Source organism: Paramisgurnus dabryanus, chromosome 12 (genome assembly GCF_030506205.2).
Source record: "Paramisgurnus dabryanus chromosome 12, PD_genome_1.1, whole genome shotgun sequence".
Taxonomy (NCBI): Eukaryota; Metazoa; Chordata; class Actinopteri; order Cypriniformes; family Cobitidae; genus Paramisgurnus; species Paramisgurnus dabryanus.
The window spans coordinates 24,388,441-24,410,506 of NC_133348.1; the positions used below are offsets into that span (position 1 = coordinate 24,388,441).

The window sequence follows — 22,066 nt, forward strand, 5'->3', positions numbered from 1 at the left end:
TGATGTCTCATCTCTGTTTCGTCTTCAGTTGTTCAGGTATATCACTCCAAAATGAAAATCCTTTAATTGCTTAAAAACGTTGATAACCTAACAACACTGGCCCCTATTGACTTTCATTGGAAACAAATTACATTTCCCAAATATCTTCTTTTGTGTTTCACAGAAGAGTGTGATAAAGATCTTATATGTGACGTCATCACTGCTATGCTAACCCAATATATATAATGTTGCTTTCTTTTGGTTTATCGGCCCCTTGTGTTGCATGTTTTAAATGAATTCTATTCCTCTTAGGTTGGGAGTAAAGTTATTAAAGACTTAAAGTTAAAAGTTCTTTGGGTTGGCACTTCTTTTTCTGAGGGGCGCAAATTCAAAATGTGTGTTTGGAGTGTCGTGTGTGGCTTGTTATGTCAAAATATGTGTTTGGTGCATCATGTGAACATGGGCATTGTGTCAAAATACATGCAAACGGGTTTATAATAAAAGAGACATGCTCACATGCACAAAATCCTCGCAAGACACTAACTTAACCAAACTCTGATTACACATGAGGTTAACCTTGAACCTTTTTTGAACCCTGGGGAGAATTAGTTATGCTGTTGGAAGTTTACACATAGTTTATTTATTTTTGCTGACTGGTGCAATGATTTCTTTGTTGAAGTGAGGGCAAAGTGTGCACTGACTCAAGTGCCAAGTTTTTGTTAAATTGTATACCTATATATTTTTTTTCTTTGCACTTTTATGTAGGCTACAATATTCTCTACCTCCACCAGAGCCAATAAACACCCCTTTTCTGGAAAGAAATCTTGGGTACACACTGGGCCTTCCTACCATCTGTCCTTGACCCTAATCAGAGCATGTTACGTCGAAGGCCCTTAGTTTCAAGTCATGTTCTCTATTCACACTTTAAACAAAAATATAAAATAAGTAAGGAATAATTGACGACGGGCCATTCAATTATAAGAAAATAATGCACACCCAAGGTGCAATGCGGCACAACGCGAAGTGTGCATTACACCGCAGGTGTGCATTATCTTCAAATAATTCAAAGGACCGAAGTCAATTATTCCTCTTATACAACGGTTACCACAAACATTGTTCTGGTGCCTATTTTTAAGACATTTCTCAGCCAATCAGAATACAGCATTCAACAGACCCGTGGTATAAATGGCAGCTAATAACTAAAACGGCTAATAAATATTAATTATTGAGTGATTTCAAGCTACAAGTAATGATTGGAAATGTTCATGTTTTACTGCGATCCTTTAAAACCTAAATGTTTTTGAAGGAGAATCAGACATTTGTGTGTAGTGTTAGTCTTTGTTTTTAACTTTTTTATCACAGAAACATTAGTCAAAACTCTACTTTTTATTTCATTTGTATTTTTATTTATTCTCTTTCTTAGTTAAAAACAAAGTTTCGGCAGCTATTAAATGCCAAAATTCAAATGTCCATTTTTACATTAGCAGCACCAAACAAATGAGGCTTGTGTAAATTTGTGACCCTGCATGTGAAAACCCAGCTAAAGTCATTTTATGTAATTTATTGTTTTCTATAAAATCATCCTACGTAATGTAAAGAATATTCTGTGAAAATATAACTTTAATATCGTTAATACTGACCAAATATGCCAAAGATTGGAATTAAAGTAAAAATCAAGGATTAATATCAAACTTTGATGCTCCAAATTTAATAGATTATGAGAATTTAGCTTAGACTTTACAGCAAGGTCACATTTATACCCAACTACAACAAACTCCCTTTTTTCATCAAGCAGCAAATTTTAATCCAAGATGTCAGACACTGTTAAAGGGTTGAGCTTAAGTAATCAATGCTTTTATTTACTTGATTAATTTTGCTAAATTTTTTAAAGAATGTAGCTTTTCTTATGTTTGTTTATTCATAAATAATTCATAAATAAATAAGTAAGTAAATTGTGGAAAAAATACAATTTACAAATTGTTAGGGTTAGGGTTGTAATACATTTGGTCAATAAATAGATCCAAATTGTTTTAGTCTTAAAAATTAAAAATAAATCAAGCATATAAAACATCAATAAGTGCACATCTGTTAAATCCAACGCCATCTCATGGCAACTTGTACTTATTTTTCGAGGTGGCTAATTCGTAATAATTGGTAAGTGGATTTCCAATTTGGCTCGACACCTGCGACGTTGGGGTTAAGGCTGGGGTTTCATTATTGTTGTTTATGATAATCATATGTTTTTGCACGATTAACTTTGCATGAATTCATACAAATTAACCAACTCGTAAAATATGTATGAATTCTTATGAGATCAGGCTGGATAAATCTGTGAGCTCTTCTTTGGCCACTGAATGAAGTTGACAATGCATTTCAAAAATAAAATATGTTATGGACAGAATATGTACAATGATGAATAAAAAATAGTTTATGTTCAGTAGACATTCACATAAACAGAATAAAAATATACAAATGTAAATAATTCACATTTCCTACTTTTCGAGTATAGAATCCCTGTTACCATAAATCCCTGTACAGAGCAGTACAGTAGATTTGTGCAGAAAATATACAATACACTATACAAAAGAAGAAACATCTTTTTAGATTGTCTTATAGGCCAGGGACACAAGTAATAGCTAAATGCACACTGACACATACAGTACAGTAGTACTGGTTTGAGCAGTGAAAGTCAAACTCAATAGCTTACATTTAAGAAATATGATACAAGATGCTACACTATATTGTGAACATAGTCATGATAAAAGGTGCTGTTACAGATGATACAAGGTCAAGTCCCCGTCAAAGCAACCCCTTAAAACGTGACTATTTTGACAATATTGCAAACTGTTGAATGCCTTATTGCTGTTTAAAACAATAGACATCAGTACTGGATTTTTTTATAATGAATACCTGTATGCACAACTATTTGGCAGTGCCAAGGTCATGGATTTAATCCCAGGGAATGCACACTGATAGTCCGAATGTTAGTTGTATCTATCTGTATCTATCTGTATATGAGAACTTAAACTGGGAGCATTATAATTGTATTAAAGTTGTTCCTATAATAGTCAAAATTCAAATAGTATAACTTGAAGAGATTTGAGGTCCACCCAACAGACAAACACCTTTACATTTACTTGAACAACTTTCTTAAACATGTATACAGTACTGTAGCATAGCTTGGATGTTGATTCATTACACGATTTCTTTCCAAAATAAATAAATAAACTACAATAACTAAAAATAGGCTAATTGTAGATTAGCAGTTCATTAGAACGCTTTGTTTTACAAAACACACTTGTCATTGAAATCATTTATGCATCAACACACATACACTTTTTTATGTCCGTTATAATTGAGGCATATGTGAAAGTATCTGTACTCCTTTCTGAGACAATTTACTTGCATTTGAACATAAACACACACACAAACATTAACGCATTAACACATGCAATTTAATTCATTTCATTTCATTGGTTGTTAAATGTGAAGTCTTGTAATGGTTTTACATACCAGCACATTGCTAAAGAAAGCCTTGACCAGTATCACCCTGATAAAAGCTGTGGTATGTAAATAGTTTTTGTCCTTAAAGGGCTTTAACATTTTTAAAACTTTTAATTCTATGCCTTGGGTTACTACACCCTAAAAAGTTATAAGTTGATTTTACTTAAAAAGGTGTGTAAGAATTTAAGCAGGCAAGGTAAGCTCCATACTGCTTTAAAAATGTTTGGTTATGTTTGCATTAAACTTTTAGAGTAGGCGGACAAATAAAAGTTATTAAAACTAAAGAAAATGTGTTGGGGTCACTAGTTTTATTTATGTTGGACTAATTTAAGCCAACAAAATTGCAATTACTTTGTATACCAGAGTTAACCTGCAAAATATGTTCAGTTAATGTTACTTTGAATTTTCAAATTTCCCCACTACATCAAGTTGACAGAACTTAAAAATAAAGTAAAAATAAGTAGATTAAAATGCAGTTTTCAGTTGGACTAATTTTAATGTGTGTCATTCTTTCTATTTTTTTTCTTTTCTTTCTGTTCACACAAAAGCCAAAAAGCTTTTAAAACTTGTAGTTTATACTCAAATATATACTTGTACCATAACTCAAAACAAGAAAAGAAAAAAACAAAACAAGATTTTTCTCTTTAGCGAAAAATACATAAAATAACACAAAAAATGTCAAACATTGCTCTCATAATGCAGTCTCATGCAAAGCATGCTGGGAACCGGAAATGCTCCGCCTATTTTTATCAATGCTGATTTAACACACAGAGAATCATTAATGTAGTCCAAACTCAAGTTGACTTACCCCTGGTTTCAAAGACAAGGCTAGTCCTAGACTTAAAATATATTAAACTATGCAAGAGCCATTGATTTCTCTTAAGAAACACATCATTAACGTCTTTTTCTGATGCATGTTGCTTAAACATCTAAGGCCTAGTCCTGGCATTAGCTAAGTCTTGTCTGTTAAACCAGGCCTTAATGTGATAAAATCAAATTGTTTGTACAGTGAAATTATAAATTTCAGTTGTGCTTGCTTAACCAACAAAAAGTGAATAAAAGGTTAATAAAATAATAACAAGTTAATTTAAAATAATATGTTTAAATAACGTTTAAGCAGAAAATGTTACAAAACTCCACATATTTAGGTTAGTAGAATTTTCTTCATTAAATTAAGTTTACACTACTTAATTTATGTAATTACATTAAGCATCGGAGTATACAGTGCATTTTAGGTTGTTTTGTTATTGACCTATTGCAAATTTCTATTGAATGTAGCACTACAAGTTAGTTTTGGTATGCATGAAAAAAGTCATCCATACAAATACTTAAACCTAATAATAACAACACTAAAGTCTCAGAAGAGACTGCATAACATGTTAACTACAAAATGACACGGTTAATTGCGATTAAATATTTTAATCGACCGACAGCCCTAATATAAACACATACCCTGCATAGCCCAGGTCTTATGGTTTGCCATTTTTGGCAGCATCGCCATAAGCAGGCAGAGTTTCCAACGTGATCTCCAGACTGTCAATCTCAGAGCATTTTCGCCCCCTTACGATCACTCGCACCGACTTTTTGCCCTCCATGGACTGGCTCTTTGGTCTCCGTTCTTTCATCACTCTGGGTCCGCGTGCTGACTCGGGTTCAAGCTCGATGCTGTCCTGCAGAGATAGCTGCACAGTGTTCACGTTGACGGGACAGTGCCGTGGATAGTGTTTAAACTGCTCAAATGGGTCATTGCACTTCTCACAAGGGCAGTAACACGACCCCATGGCTCCTCCCACAGATTCCGAAATGGATCGGCCACGGCGCTGTAGACCGAGGGCCAGTGACGGTCGGTAGCTGCATCGTGTTAAACACAGGCAGTTGTGAACGCAAATCCCACGTAGAGAGCGCATGTCCTTCCAGAGCAGGTGGCGGAAATTGGGTTTGAGCAAGAGGTAGATGAGGGGGTTGTAAAGGGTGGAGGATTTCGCAAACATGGCCGGGACAGCAAAGGCCAGTGGTGGAATATCCTCAAAATGGCCAAACCCAGCCCACATTGACACGAGGGCATATGGACTCCATGCACTGAAGAAACCTATACATACAGCCACACTCAGCTGAAGAAAGAGTATACAAGAGAGAAGTGTAAGGACATTAAAACACCAATGACTTAAGAAATCCTGTAATTCCTGAACACAAATCCAGTTCATTTTTACATTTTGATATCATCCAGCTTTGACTGGTGTACATTTATATCTCTCTTTATACCTTCACTATGATGTTCTGGATGTTGCCCATGCGTGTCTGCGCTGAGACGTGCTGCTCCACGGCTCTGCGGGAATCCCGAACCGTGAGCAGTATGCGTGTATAGGAGATGATGATGATGGTGCAGGGCAGCAGGTAGCAGGCGAAGAAGAGAACAGTGATATAGGAGCGGGCAATAGTGTCGTGATTGGATAGGCCCCAGTCGATACAGCAAGCTGTCCCGTAGGGTTCTGGTCCGTACTGTCCCCAGTACGCGAGGGGTGAACAAGCAAACACGAGAGCGTAGGCCCACGCACAGGCTATCAGCACACGACCGTGTTCAGAGCTGAACCTGTTACCTTCAGATGCACACATGCACAAAAAAATCAAATTAATATAATGCAAATATAATATGCGTGTTCAGCTGGCAGGCAACATAGGTCAAAATCAAAGTGTAAGAAGAGATATGCATTGCGTTACCAAGGTTGTGGGTTTGATCAATAGAGAATACACACACTGATAAACAAATGTATGGATTGAATGTACTGTAAGTCACTTTGGATAACAGCTTCTGCCAAATGCTACTCAGATGAAAATATTTGGATCAAAATAAAAATGGGTGTTTTTATTTAAATTACAATATACAGTATAGATTCATGCACATATTGAAGTGTTTTGCATGTAAAATTACCACATTTGACCTATGTGTGTGTGCGCACACGTGTGCGTGCATGCATTCGTACCATGTAGTGGATAACAGACTTTGAGGCAGCAAACAGTGCTGAGAATAGTAAGAGTGGTCAGAGAGCAGATCCCAAACAAAACCCCACAGAAGGCGTAGATAACGCACACTGTCCTTCCATACAACCACCTGTAACCATACACAGCACTCTAATAAATGTAAAGCTTCAACTGGATGCAGCTTGAGGATTTTTACAATTAAAAATGTTTAATCCACACATCTATTGTTCGTAGAATATTGATGAACTCTTATTATTTGCATCGTTTCATGATATCTTTAAAGGATTAGTCTATTTTCTAAAAAAAATTTACTCACCACCATACCTTCAAAAATGTTGATGTCTTTCTTTGTTCAGTTGAGAAAAAAATTTTTTGTGGAAAACATTCCAGGATTTTTCTAACAGTTTTAATGCAGTTTCAAATGACTCTAAACGATTCCAAATGAGGCATAAGGGTCTTATCTAGCGAAATGGTTGTCATTTTTGGCAAGAAAAATTCACTTTTAAACCACAACTTCTCGTCTTCCTCCAGTCCTGTGATGCGCCAGCGCGACCACACGCAATACGTCATCACGTCAAGAGTTCACGGATGACGTATGCAAAACTATGCCTCAGTGTTTACAAGTGTAGAGAAAGATGACCGTTTTGACGTTGTTGTATGTGGAATATTACTAATTAATGTCTTTGTGTCAATTTATTGTTTACAATCGTCCACAAATATGCGTTTCATATATGTAACATGTGACCTTTCTCATTACGCAATTACAGTCTTGTTCAAAATAATAGCAGTACAATGTGACTAACCAGAATAATCAAGGTTTTTAGTATATTTTTTATTGCTATGTGGCAAACAAGTTACCAGTAGGTTCAGTAGATTCTCAGAAAACAAATGAGACCCAGCATTTATGATATGCACGCTCTTAAGGCTGTGCAATTGGGCAATTAGTTGAAAGGGGTGTGTTCAAAAAAATAGCAGTGTCTACCTTTGACTGTACAAACTCAAAACTATTTTGTACAAACATTTTTCTTTCTGTGATTTAGCAATCCTGTGAATCACTAAACTAATATTTAGTTGTATGACCACAGTTTTTTAAAACTGCTTGACATCTGTGTGGCATGGAGTCAACCAACTTGTGGCACCTCTCAGCTGTTATTCCACTCCATGATTCTTTAACAATTCATTCACATTTCTTGGTTTTGCTTCAGAAACAGCATTTTTGATATCACCCCACAAGTTCTCAATTGGATTAAGGTCTGGAGATTGGGCTGGCCACTCCATAACATTAATTTTGTTGGTTTGTTGATGCTTGCACCTCCATGCTTCACTGTGTACTGTGGCTTGAATCCAGAGTTTGGGGGTCGTCTCCAAACTGCCTGTGGCCCTTGGACCCAAAAAGAACAATTTTACTCTCATCAGTCCACAAAATGTTCCTCCATTTGTCTTAAGGCCAGTTGATGTGTTCTTTGGCAAATTGTAACCTCTTCTGCACATGCCTTTTTTTTAACAGAGGGACTTTGCGGGGGATTCTTGAAAATAGATTAGCTTCACACAGACGTCTTCTAACTGTCACAGTACTTACAGGTAACTCCATCCAGACTGTCTTTGATCATCCTGGAGGTGATCATTGGCTTAGCCTTTGCCATTCTGGTTATTCTTCTATCCATTTTGATGGTTGTCTTCCGTTTTCTTCCACGTCTCTCTGGTTTTGCTCTCTATTTTAAGGCATTGGAGATCATTTTAGCTGAACAGCCTATCATTTTTTGCACCTCTTTATAGGTTTTCCCCTCTCCAATCAACTTTTTAATCAAAGTACGCTGTTCTTCTGAACAATGTCTTGAACGACCCATTTTCCTCAGCTTTCAAATGCATGTTCAACAAGTGTTGGCTTCATCCTTAAATAGGGGCCACCTGATTCGCACCTGTTTCTTCACAAAATTGATGACCTCAGTGATTGAATGCCACACTGCTATTTTTTTGAACACACCCCTTTCAACTAATTCAACTAATTGCCCAATTGCACAGCCTTAAGAGCGTGCATTTCATGAATGCTGGGTCTCATTTGTTTTCTGAGAATCTACTGAACCTACTGGTAACTTGTTTGCCACGTAGCAATAAAAAAATATACTAAAAACCTTGATTATTCTGGTTAGTCACATTGTACTGCTATTATTTTGAACAAGACTGTATGTGAGGCCACGCTGCCGCGTCACAGGACCAGAGGAAGATGAGAAGCTGTGGTTTAAAAGTGCATATTTGTTATTTTTCTTGCCAAAAATGACAATCGTTTCGCTAGAGAAGACCCTTATGCCTCGTTTGGGATTGTTTAGAGTCCTTTGAAACTGCAATTTTAAACTGCATAAAAACTGTTAAGTATTGGGTATTATCCATTAAAACCATTAAAATGAGAAAAATCCTGGAATGTTTTCCTAAAAAAACAATTTCTTTTCGACTGAACAAAGAAAGACCTTAACATTTTGGATTACATGGTGTCAGGATTTTTTTTTAAGAAGATTGACTAATCCTTTAAGGGGGAACAACCCTAAGATGGGCGACCTGTCCACCCAACCACCCTACCCCCAATGATTTACACCCCTGGTTGATTGCATAGTTGTATTTTGCAATTTGTTTCTATGTTTTAATTGTGCTTTGTACATTTTTAATTGTTTGATTTTTTTTAGATTAAAAACAAGTTACCTTTGAAAAAAATAATGCTTATATATTTTTTTATTTTTTTATTAATATTTTACATTTAATTAGAAAAATAAATTAGGAGGAAATTTATAAATAAGGAGAATCAGAGCAACTTAAATTTCAAAATAATACAGTCCGGTATAATGCAATATTTCCTTTTGCCCCATGACCCTCAGTCAGGTTTGATTTTTGGTCCTTGGTCCAATAGGAAAACGTCTAGGCACCTCTGCTATAGATACTGTGTGTGTGTGTGTGTGTGTGTGTGTGTGTGTGTGTGTGTGTGTGTGTGTGTGTGTGTGTGTGTGTGATTGTAGTTGTTATTCATGACATCAGTAAAGGACAGTTTGAACCTGATCAATGCGATCTGGATTCACATGCGAGGTGTTTTCTCACTTTCTCTTTAAAAGCGAAGCTGCTGCACAAACATTACTATGAACGAGTCCAGTTTCCACATCATTTTGACCCTAGTTCCTGTCTTTGTCTTATAGTTTCCTTTTGAGTCATACCTGTGGGCGAGGCTGGATGTGACAGCGAGAGGGTAGAGGCTGATGGTCATGCCCAGGTCACTGATGGCCAGGTTAATAATGAAGAACTCTGCTGGTTTTAAGAGGTGTTTCCTTTTGTAGGACACATAGAGCAGCAAGCTGTTTCCACAGAGTGAACAAACACCTACAGTACAACACAAAAAAGTGCTATAAATATGAGGTAAACCAATTTACCTCACTTTGTTTATGTAAATGAGGAAGAGTCATATCACTCCCTGGTTAAATACGGTGTACCGCAGGGATCAGTTTTAGGTCCTATCCTGTTCTCGTTATACATGTTACCCCTAGGAGACATTATCAGGAAACATAACATAAGTTTTCACTGCTATGCGGATGATACCCAGCTTTACATCTCCTCGCATCCCAGCGAAACACACACGTTTTCTAAGCTAAAAGACTGCATTAGCGATGTTAGTGACTGGATGGCACATAACTTTCTTAAGCTCAACTCCAATAAGACAGAGGTACTTATTATTGAACCAAATCGCTACAAACATAATATGTCAGATTACAAATTGCACATAGATGGCTGTACTGTGGTGCCATCTTCCACGGTTAGGAACTTAGGTGTGATGTTCGACAGCAACTTATCCTTTGATAGTCATATCGCCAACGTCTGCCGCACAGCATTCTTCCATCTTAGAAATATCTCAAAAATACGCCATATGCTGTCTACATCTGACGCAGAGAAGCTTATTCATGCTTTTATGACCTCTAGAATAGACTATTGTAACTCGCTACTCGGGGGATGCCATTCAAATCAGATCAACAAGCTTCAGCTAGTTCAAAACGCTTCTGCAAGGGTACCCACTCGATCTAAGAAGTATGACCACATAAGCCCAATTCTGGCATCTTTACACTGGCTACCAGTTAAATATCGCATCCAATTTAAAATATCACTAATCACCTACAAAGCTTTAAATGGCTTAGCACCCTCATATCTTAGAGAATTACTATCAGAATACAATCCATCACGCACACTACGGTCGCAAAATTCTGGCCTATTGATTATCCTAGACTATCAAAAGTGTCTAAAAGTGGAAGATCCTTTTCCTACTTAGCCCCTAAGCTCTGGAATGATTTACCAACCGATATCCGAGAATCAGACACAGTCGATCATTTTAAATCTAGACTTAAAACTTTTCTCTTCAACAAAGCATTCGCATAATTTGTCTAGTAAAGGTTCTTAACTCGCAATAGTTATTTTCACGGAACAAAGCACTCACGGTCATAACACAGACCAACCAAATAAATAAATAAAAACCTTTTCTGCATGAACACTTAAAATGAATTGCATTAAATAGTTTGCCACCGTTTGCCACTGAACCTGCATTAACGACGACAGTGGGGCTTCCGGCCTTAGTCAAACGGTTTGGCACGTATGGTCGGGTTGCGATTTTGGTGCTTTCGTGTGTCTTGTGAATAGTACGCCATACAGACCCGTTTGCCACTGAACCTGCATTAACGACGACAGTGGGGCCTCCAGCCTTAGTCAAACGGGTTGGTATGTATGGTCGGGTTGCGTTTTTCGCGCTTTCGTGTGTCTTGTGAATAGTATGCCATACATACCCGTTTGCCACTGAACCTGCATTAACGACGACAGTGGGGCCTCCAGCCTTAGTCAAACGGGTTGGCACGTATGGTCGGGTTGCGATTTTGGCGCTATCGTAAGTCTTATGAATAGTATGCCATACAGACCCGTTTGCCACTGAACCTGCATTAACGACGACAGTGGGGCCTCCAGCCTTAGTCAAACGGGTTGGTATGTATGGTCGGGTTGCGTTTTTCGCGCTTTCGTGTGTCTTGTGAATAGTATGCCATACAGACCCGTTTGCCACTGAACCTGCATTAACGACGACAGTGGGGCCTCTCAGCCTTAGTCAAACGGGTTGGCACGTATGGTCAGGTTGCGATTTTGGCGCTATCGTAAGTCTTATGAATAGTATGCCATACAGACCCGTTTGCCACTGAACCTGCATTAACGATGACAGTGGGGCTTCCGGCCTTAGTCAAACGGGTTAACACGTATGGTCGGGTTGCGATGTTTTTGGCGTTTTCTCCTGGTCCTGTAAATGGTATACAATATAGACCCGTTTGCCACTGAACCTGTATTAACGACGACAGTGGGGCTTTAGGCCTTAGTCAAACGGGTCGTCAGGTTTCATTTTCTCTTAAAGATCGGAAGGTGACCCTTATTTACCATATATACCCTCGCATTGGGCCCCCAATTTGCTAAATCCTCAACTGTGGATAACATAATTATGCCGCAATATTTAGTCTGTCTGGAACTAAGCTGAGTTAAACCACATCACTGTGTGACACTTCAATACATATGAACGGCCGCTACGCTAATACGATTTTGTTTTTCTCTCCCTGTCTCGTCCTCGACCCGAGGACGAGACAAACAGACCCAGTCCCGGTAGATGTGAAAGTCGGCACACCTCTGATCTACTGGCTGTCCTGCAACGTTATGCCCAGCTGATACCTGACCAACGATCACCGGCAGAACCGCTTAATCTCCGCTAAATCTCCATTTCCGTTCTCCCAAGGGTTTTTCCCTCCTAGGACTTATTTTTCCTCGGATAAAAGCACGGGTTTTTTTTTTCTCCTAGGGGGTTTTTCACCCCGGGGAGGCAGCCTTTTTGGGCTTTACCTAGCTTCCTCTTCTATACGTTGCTTTAGTAATACGTGCAATTATAATATTGAGTCATAGCCGCAGCAAATTTAACTGCTCATGCTTTCATGTATTTTGTTGTGCTATCTGTCGTTTTCTGTGCTTTTCACTGCTTCTATTTATGTAAAGCTGCTTTGAAACAATTGACTTTTGTGAAAAGCGCTATATAAATAAAATTGAATTGAATTGAATTGAATAGATATCATGAAGAAACATTTTTCAACTTATTTATTTCTTAACAAAAGTAGTATAGTTGCAGAACAGATGTTTGGTATCATACGTACCAAGAAAAGATGTATTTATAACTGAACTTGATCACAATGACTTTGGACTTTAAACAAGCAATTTTCCCGTGACAAAGCAATTAATCCCTTTAAAGTCTACATGGTATTTTTTGCTGTCTCCAGAAACTTTACATAAAAAATGTAACATTAATGTAATTAAAGCTCAGATGCAAACCTCTCTAAGTGTGCCTGAAATTAGCATTTTATTTGACTCTTAATGGATTCTGCCGACAAACCAGTATTTCTTAATGGGCTGAGGGCAGGATTAAGCACATTTAAAGCGAAAGTATTTAAAGGAACACGCTAACTTTTTGGGACTTTAGCTTATTCACCGTATCCCCCATAGTTAGATAAGTCCATACATACCTTTTTCATCTCTGTGCGTGCCATAACTCTGTCTGACGCACCCACCGCTACCCTAGCTTAACACAAAGACTGGAAGTGAATGGCTCCAACTAGCATACTGCTCCCAATAAGTGACAAAATAACACCAACATTTTCACATGTTGTGATTTGCATAGTCACAGTGTGTACAAATAACAAGGTCATATGAGACACAGCCATCTTTTAACCGTTTTCATACTGGGAACTATATTCTCAGAAGGCGAAGCACTGCTACTTGGGCGGAGTGATTTGCTCGTAGCACCCACGTTGAGAAGCAGAGAGTTTGCGCAAGTGTTGCGCTAATCACTCTGCCAACAATGTTGCCGTTATTTTGTCATTATCAGGAGTAGTATGCTAGCTGGAGTCATGTTCTTCCAGTCTTTGTGCTAAGCTAGGCTAGCGGTGGGTGCTTCAGACAGAGTTATGGCACGCACAGAGTTGAAAAAGGTATGTAAGGTAACGCATAATAGGCACAGAGAGCATTTGGTTAATATCATTATTTGGTGGAGTTTAGCGGCTTTTGCATCTGAGCTCTTCATTTATTTACACCTTCTATGTATAAGATGTTTATTTTCCATCATTGTTTCAGACTTAGGCCTAAAGTGTTTAACTTGCAAAACAATGATTTAAAAAAAATTCTGGCAAACTTTAGGATTAGTAAATTAGATTGAATCAGATCTCAAGCTTGCCTCAGCTGGTGAGAATGCATCAGGAAATACGACTATTATAAATGCATTTCAAGTCTATTACGCAGATCTGACAGAACTTTCACTTGGTTGCCCCTTTTGAACACCAACCTTGTACATTGTCAAGAAATTGCATTCAGTTTACACCTGTAGTATCTAAACCTCACAATGATTTCTGATCCTTTATGTATAGGACGGCACAGGGCACACAAATGAAAGACTGGAATTGTACTGCATAGCAGTCAACTAAGGTTTGATGCCTGCAACTTTGGTATGAGTCCAGTCAACAGTAAAATATTCATATAAGGTGCTAATCTGCTAGCCACACAAAGAAGTCTTGCGCTATACATTGTGCCTGACATGTGAAATAAACAGATTAGAAATCAAGAAATTGTGAGAGACTTAAACATTTACAAAATAAAATACAAAAACTATATGCCGAATGGCTTGAAAATATATTTTACTCATTAAAGGAATATTCCATTTTCTTAAAAGAAAAATCCAGATAATTTACTCACCACCATGTCATCCAACATGTTGATGTCTTTCTTTGTTCAGTCGAGAAGAAATTATGTTTTTTGAGGAAAACATTGCAGGATTTTTCTCATTTTAATGGACTTTAATAGAGCCCAACATTTAACACTTAACTCAACACTTAACAGTTTTTTTCAACGGAGTTTCAAAGGTCTATAAACGATCCCAAACGAGGCATAAGGGTCTATAGCAATACGATTGTCATTTTTGACAAGAAAAATTTAAAATATGTACTTTTAAACCACAACTTTTCGTGTAGGTCCGGTCCAGCACTACCTAACGTAAATGCGTAGTGACGTAGGGAGGTCACGTGTTACATATAAAATGCACATTTGCGGCCCATTGTAAACAATAAACTGACACAAAGACATTAATTAGTATCAGTTGACATACAACAACTTAGGAACGGTCCTCTTTCAAGATGCTTGTAAACACTGGGGCGGAGTTTCGCGTTCGTCCCCTGTGACCTCTTGACGTCATGACATATTGGGTGGGGTCAGCTGGCGCATCACGACCGGATCTACATGACGAGAAGTTGTGGTTTAAAAGTGTATATTTGTTATTTTTATTGTCAAAAATGACAATCTTTTTGCTAGATAAGACCGTTATGCCTCGTTTGGGATCGTTTATAGTCCTTTGAAACTCCGTTGAAAAAAAACTTTAAGTGTTGAGTTAAGTATTAAATGTTGGGCTCTATTAAAGTCCATTAAAATGAGAAAAATCCTGCAATGTTTTCCTCAAAAAACATAATTTCTTCTCGACTGAACAAAGAAAGACATCAACATTTTGGATGACATGGTGGTGAGTAAATATCTAGATTTTTCTTTTAAGAAAATGGACTAATCCTTTAAGTGTTGGTATCATAAAAATACACCACCGGATGGCTCATGTTTATCAGATTATCTGATTATTTGTGTTATGAAACATAAGGTTTTCATCTTATTAGAAACCATTCTGCCCCAAAGTAATGGATGGAGGGTCATCTGACACACATGCACACACACACGCATTCTGGTTTCCATGTTTTGTGGGGACATTCCATAGACGTAATGGTTTTTATACTGTACAAACTGTATATTGTATTCCCTTCCCCTAACACCAACATTCACAGAAAACTTTCTGCTACTTCAGATTTTTAATAAACATCATCCTGTTTGATTTATAAGCTTGTTTCCTCATGGGGACCTCAAAATTTCCCCACAAGGTCATAAAAACACTGCTATTCCTATCTTTTGGTCCCCACAACGTGATAATTACCAGGTACACACACACAGTAAAATTCACCTCTAGTGTCCTGTGTATGGCATACTACCAATTTGTTTCCCTGTGTGAAAATCACTACAACCATTATCAACTCAATGTTTCATAGCCTTGTAAGAAACCACCAAACAGATCAACATAAAAAACAACTAGACCAGTGAGGGTTGTACGATGTTCATTAGTGCTCCACTGACAGTATGCTTGACATTAATAATCAATGAACCCTGCAGACATCCACAGCACGTTTTAAAGTTGAGATTATAACACTTGTGCAGCGCTTGCCTATGAAACAACCCGGAGGGCAATACAGTACATCAAACTAAAGCAGTATGAATATGAAAGATACAAAGAGTTCAAGCATTCATCAAAGAGAAAGCACATTTGAGATGTGAATGCTAAGGTAAGATAAAACCTACAGACATGGTATAAGAGTAATGTTAATATAATATTTATGGTGCACGCATACCTTCTTTCTATAAATTGTTTGAATTATTAATTATACAGGACTTACAATAATCACCTCTAGTTTTAAATGAACTCTCAAAAAGCAGTTCAGTTGTGTTTGATGTGGGACGAATCACATGTCTATTTTCTCAGTTTTGAGGGCTTGTTTATGCCGTTACCAGATTTGTAGAATCTGTCTACATGTTGAAAAAGCAGCAGTTCTTTCAAATGAAACAAGTGCGGTTCATTCTTACTGAATGTCTGCCACAAACTCTGTTAGCATTGGCAGGCTCTGAAAACCACAAACCTGTGGAGGTGTAGATGGATGTGCTCACATAAACACTCACGTTAAAACACCTTTACTGAGAACACTAAACTGGACTGCTGTTTACTGTTTCTCCGATCAGAGCACTTGAGATGCTAACACAGTACTTAAACCTGTACTATCCAAGGCTGTTGTCAAAGGCAACCTTATTTTGGGTGAGTTATTATGGAGAGTTTACTTGACTCTTTTCTCTCCGAAGGGCAGAGCTCTTGAAGGCATTATACACATATATACTACATTACTGTCTTAAAGGTGCAGTGTGTAATTTTTAGAAGGATCTCTTGACAGAAATGCAAAATAATATACAAAACTTTATTATCAGTGGTGTATAAAGACCTTTCATAAAGAACCGTTATGTTTTTATTACCTTGGAATGAGACGTTTTTATCTACATACCCAGAGGGTCCCCTTACATGGAAGTCGCCATTTTGTGCCGCCATGTTTTTTACAGAAGAAGTCTTAACGGACAAACTTTTTTACTAAGTTATCTTCAACGGTAATATGTTTGTCCTGTGGCGGCTACCGTAGCTTCTGATTTGTTGGTTGCAATTTGCAACCTCACCACTAGATGCCAATAAAATTTACACACTGCACCTTTAAATATGCACATTAAAGGAATAGTTCACCCAAAAATGAAAATTCTGTCATCATTTACTCATCCTCATGTTGTTACAAACCTGTATACATTTCTTTGATCTGATGAACACATTAGAAGATATTTTGAGAAATGTTTGTAACCAAACCATTTGTGGACCTCATTTACTTTCATATTCTTTTTTCCTTCTATGGAAGTTAATGGGGTCCATGAACGGTTTAGTTACAAACATTCCTCAAAATATCTTCTAATGTGTTCATCAGAACAAACAAATTTATACAGATTTGTAACAACATGCGAGTGAGTAAATGATTCATTTTTGGGTGAACTATCCTTTTAACAACACTGTAAAGGGAAGACACAAGTCACTAGCAAGTGTTAAAAATTATTTTCAATTATCACTTTGTGTGATGCTTGACTACACATCATGAGTAAATAAAACAAATTTTCTTTCTTACCAAACAGGGAGTAAAACACACCCACTGTGATGTCAGCAGCCACTGGGATGCTGGACTGGAAAGTGCTGTTGTCCAGTCCTCGCATCTGCAACACATACAAACTTAAGTCAGAGTTGTGCCGGACTCGTTCTGACAAATTTGTTTACCTTCAAGCGCATGCAGTTCAGTTTCTTGCCATTTTACCTCAAACACGCACACATGCGCGCACACAGAAACATAGATGTATTAACTTTAATACAGTACAAACAGAGGCGTCATGCCCATTCAAACTGAGGGGGCACGTGCCCCCTTGGTTTTTTTGAGCCAATGGATTTTGCATCCAACCTCAAAATAAGCGTCCATTAACCTGTTATTTGACTTTTAATCTTAATATGCACAATATTATACATTCTGTGCTGCATCCTTGTCACTTTTCGGAGATTTTCGCCGTTTTGATAGTGTTTTGATCATGTTACATTACTTTTATTCTGGCGGCAGCTGGCGCTGCAGTCAGAGCGCAGTTGCAGACGTCATCAGCGTCTGGGCGCGCTCACGAGCTCTTTGCTGTTGCTGGCTTGCTGCTGCATTTGGCTATCTGAGAAATTAAAACGTGTTAGAAATGCTCACAACATTTCCAAACCCCAGTACGGTAATGTGCAGCTAACCTCCTCTGTGTAGAAAATGTATGGTTTTAAATGTGACCGTCTCAACGTTATATTAGTAGAGATTCATCTTCTTGGCACAACGCCAAAGTTCGCCAGAGTTCACGCGGGCGCGGAATCTCACATGCTCACATGAGGTAAAATTTAATGCAAAAATCCGTTCCTCTAATAATTTTATCTAAACATATTTTTTAAAATCATTATTGAACATTAAAATCAATCACGTGGCTACAGCTTATGTCATTTTCGTTGTTTATATACTTTATGGATTTAAAATTACATAAATTTTATATGATAATGTAGTTGTTGTGCAAAATGCATTAATGACAGAATTAAACAAGCCATTAAGACTTAAATAAAACATGCCGTTTCAGATGTAAATATGATGCGAATGTGTCATTATTCCGATTGAATAGTATTTGATATTAAAGTTAGTCATAGCTCTTATTTTGGAGGTTTTTGCATGAAAGCAGGGGTTTTCAGATTGTTAGAAATGTAAGTGCCATGGAAAAGACTGAAAGCTCTAAAATATTTCGTTTGATGTCTGTGTATGCACAAATTTCTGTGAGCTGTTGACACTGTGCCCCCTTAAAAAAAATTGGTGCATGACGCCCCTGAGTACAAACATTGCATATGTCGGCTGAACTGTTGTTCACTTGCACCTCTGGAGAGAGTTTCACAAACCCATGCTTTGACTAAAAAGGGCTTTTGATGTTTTAAGCGTATACTGCAGGCCCGGGGTGGGTAATCGGGAGAACCGGGAGAATTCCCGGTGGGCCGCTTCACTTTTGGGCCGGTCGAGTTTTTTTTTTTTTTTTTTTTTGTCACGTTAGTGAGTCTATGTTCAAATGAAACTTCACACGTTTCGCATTGACACTGCAGCGCGCAGCCTCTGCATGGGTTTTACCATGTGAAGGAGTTTTCCCCTCCCCTCCCATAGAGTTGGTTCGGTCCATAGCACGTCCAAGAAAACTTTTCTCCGGTAGTTTGGGCCGGCCCTACCGTAACAATACGCGTCTGAGAGGAGGAGGGCGTAAAAAACAGGTTGAAGAAAAAATCCATTGTAGGAGGATGCTGCCAAATGTGCCAAACCTACAGATTTATTTTCAAGAGGACAAACAAATGTGACCACAGGTAACTTAAAGAGAAATAAGCCTAGTAATGATTAGCATTAGCAACGTAATTATTCAACTAATACCGTTGTCAAACTATTTACAAGCCAAAAATTTTTTTTGTTAAAATATTACCCTTTTGTGTATACATGGCGATTCATAGACTTTGCAAATATTATGCAAGCAGCTTCTGAGCAGTCCCCGGCTCAAAATGAGGAGGCCATGAATAAACAATATGAATTAAAGTTATTTAACCCTCAGGTTGTGTTCAGAACCCTATAACACCTTTTGTTTTCCCAGTCAAAAATGACCAGCCTAAAAAAGCTTATAAATCACTTGTTATGCTATATAACCAATATTGTATTCAATATTTTTGTCAAATTGTTTTCTTTTTTAATTAGGACTTTTATATTTCTATTTGCATTAATCATCGGCCTCATAGCATTAGCAATGCTAATAATTTATCAACCTTTCCTTATGGAATACACTATAAAAAGGGCTGGGTTATTTATATATTTTATATATTGGACAGAACACGCTGCTGGGTTAAAATTGACCCAGTGCTGGGTTGTTTTAACCCACCTGTTGGGTTATTATAATCCATGGTTGCATAACAACAACCTAACATTGGGTTATTTTTAACCCAGCATGGGGTAATTTTTAACCCAGCATGTGTTCTGTCCAATATTTACCCATTATGGGTAAAAAGTAACCCAGCCTTTTTTAGAGTGTAGAGGAATATTTTTGTTAACTTCTTAAGTGAAATATTATTTAACTTTTACCTTATTTGTTGAACCATGATATTAATAAAAACTATGGTAAGAGCTGAACTGTTGCTTTATTTATCCAATTTGAAAAAAGTGCTAATTTGGAATAACACTATGGAAAAAGTGGGCCGGTCTTGGGCCTGAAACTCCCGGGCTGAAAAGTGGTCCCACTCCGGCCCTGGTATACTGACAGGTCTCCCATAAGACCTAAAAATAATCAAACAACTGTGTACATCCTCCAGGGAAGTTTTCCAGCCACTGTAGTTCTGAGATACAGATATGCTAAGGATTAGTGAAACACATTCTGCTTACATACACACACACCAAATGAATTTCTCATTATGTCTCTTTACACGAGAGAGATCTTCACAACATCTGTCCTCTCTTGAAAACTTTCTTGTGCTGACATGCGCACGCAGACATAATTGGTAAAGACATTTTTTGAATGTGCACTGCATTTAAAACCTCTGTTTACACAGATAACATGATTTAGCAAGATTCGCAAAGATCACAAACTTCTGTGGCCTTTCAAAATGGAAAGCCGAATTGTCTCTCAGTGCTAAAAATAAGTCTAAGTAATTTCGTTTTGTTTTTCAGTATAAATATCTTAAAATCAAGACATACTTGAGAAGCAAAAAAACCTCAGAGATAAAGTCTGGTTTTCTGAAAAAAAAAAAAAAAATGAAAATTAAGTGAGTTTATGCTTAAAACAGGACAAAGTTTCTGCATATTAGGGTAAGAAAAATAAACTTAAAGGTGCAATGTGTTAGAAGGATCTCTTGACAGAAATGCAATATAACATACATAACTATATTATCAGTGGTGAATAAAGACCTTTTGAGTGCTAAAACAACTGTAAAATAAACCCAGAATTTTGAGTTGAAACCACCCAGAATAGGTTAAATTGCAACCCAACATGTTGCATTTGTGTCTTTTTGACTAAAAACTTTGAATAAACTCATCTTTTCACTGTAATAGCATCTTTATAAGCATCTTTTCACTGAAATAAGCATATTTTTACTGTATTTATATGGAGATGCCTTATGCATTTATTTATTATTTGAAACAATCCTAGTTCATCTACATTAGAACAAATGTAAAAACAAACTCGTGCGTATAATGTTTGTTCTAACTTGGTGTGAATCTTGTGGAAATTTCAAGTGAGCTCTTTTTCAATTATAAGAGAATACAACCCAATTAGTCTCTTTACTGGATAAACATAACCAGCCTAAAGGCTAAAGTCATGCAATAACCAAGGGAATAAATTAACACACTTAGATTTCCCTCTGAAATGACTTTATTCCACACCTGTTGTATGACTTTTAAAAGTAGCCTACAGCAGCCTGGGGTATTTGTGTTGCACATATCTATAAATTCTCTTTTTCATTACAGTTTAAAAAGCCAGAAAAGTCATACCACTCACACATGACATGGGCTTGTAAAGTCATTTTCTCTGCTGTATGGTATTAAACTACAGATGGAAGATGTATGCAGGCAGACAGCAATATAAATGACAACAGGACACATAGGCAATCAGGCAGAACTGTATATGTGGTTTGGTACCAAAATACAAGACATCTAAAAGTTTGGTGAGCGATCAGATTAGATTTGCAGTGCAAAAAAAGAAAGCAAGACCTGTAGTATTTCAAACTATTTTACCTCTTAATTAAACTAACAATGACTTTAATACTTAAAGGTATAGCGGAAGATTTTCGTTTTCCGGGTGGATCACCACTGTTATTGGTCATCCCAGATGTCAATCATTCTGATTATATGTTGACGTATAACCGTCGTACGTGCTCGCCTCTACGTTCGCTTTCTGCACATGCGCACTTTCACGTGTATGTGTGTTGTGCGTTTCAACCATTCATTGAAGGTCGCGTTCTCACTGTGTTTTTTTCAAAATGTCTGAGGGTCACAAGAGAAAAAGTGTCTACGAATTGTATGACAAGAAGAGAAAGGACTATAAATAAACAAACAAGACCAGAATGTTTATGGGAGACTATTTCACACGCTGGCGTGAGCTAAAAGGACAGGTTGGGCTTCCCAACTGAGTTGTTGAACGGCTTCACATGAATCGTCGTAGGATCTCTAAGAAACGGGATAATATTAAATTTATATTTTGAGAAAATGACAGGGTTTTTTGACCTTGCATGCATCTAAACCTGTTGTCCGGGACTTATAAACAGTGATAGAACGCTTAA

The 22,066-nt window shown here is 37.4% G+C and overlaps 1 protein-coding gene across 1 annotated transcript; it reads right to left on the reverse strand.

The window, feature by feature from the left end:
• Positions 1 to 2,930: 2,930 nt before the first annotated feature.
• On the reverse strand, positions 2,931 to 17,427 carry opn7a (opsin 7, group member a). Its single transcript, XM_065257283.2, has 5 exons — positions 17,343 to 17,427; positions 9,660 to 9,822; positions 6,465 to 6,592; positions 5,746 to 6,080; positions 2,931 to 5,594 (listed from the first exon to the last, which is right to left on the reverse strand). Exons 1-5 carry the CDS (start codon positions 17,425 to 17,427, stop codon positions 4,953 to 4,955), a joined length of 1,353 nt encoding a protein of 450 aa, XP_065113355.1. The 3' UTR covers positions 2,931 to 4,952.
• Between the last annotated feature and the right edge of the window lie 4,639 nt (positions 17,428 to 22,066).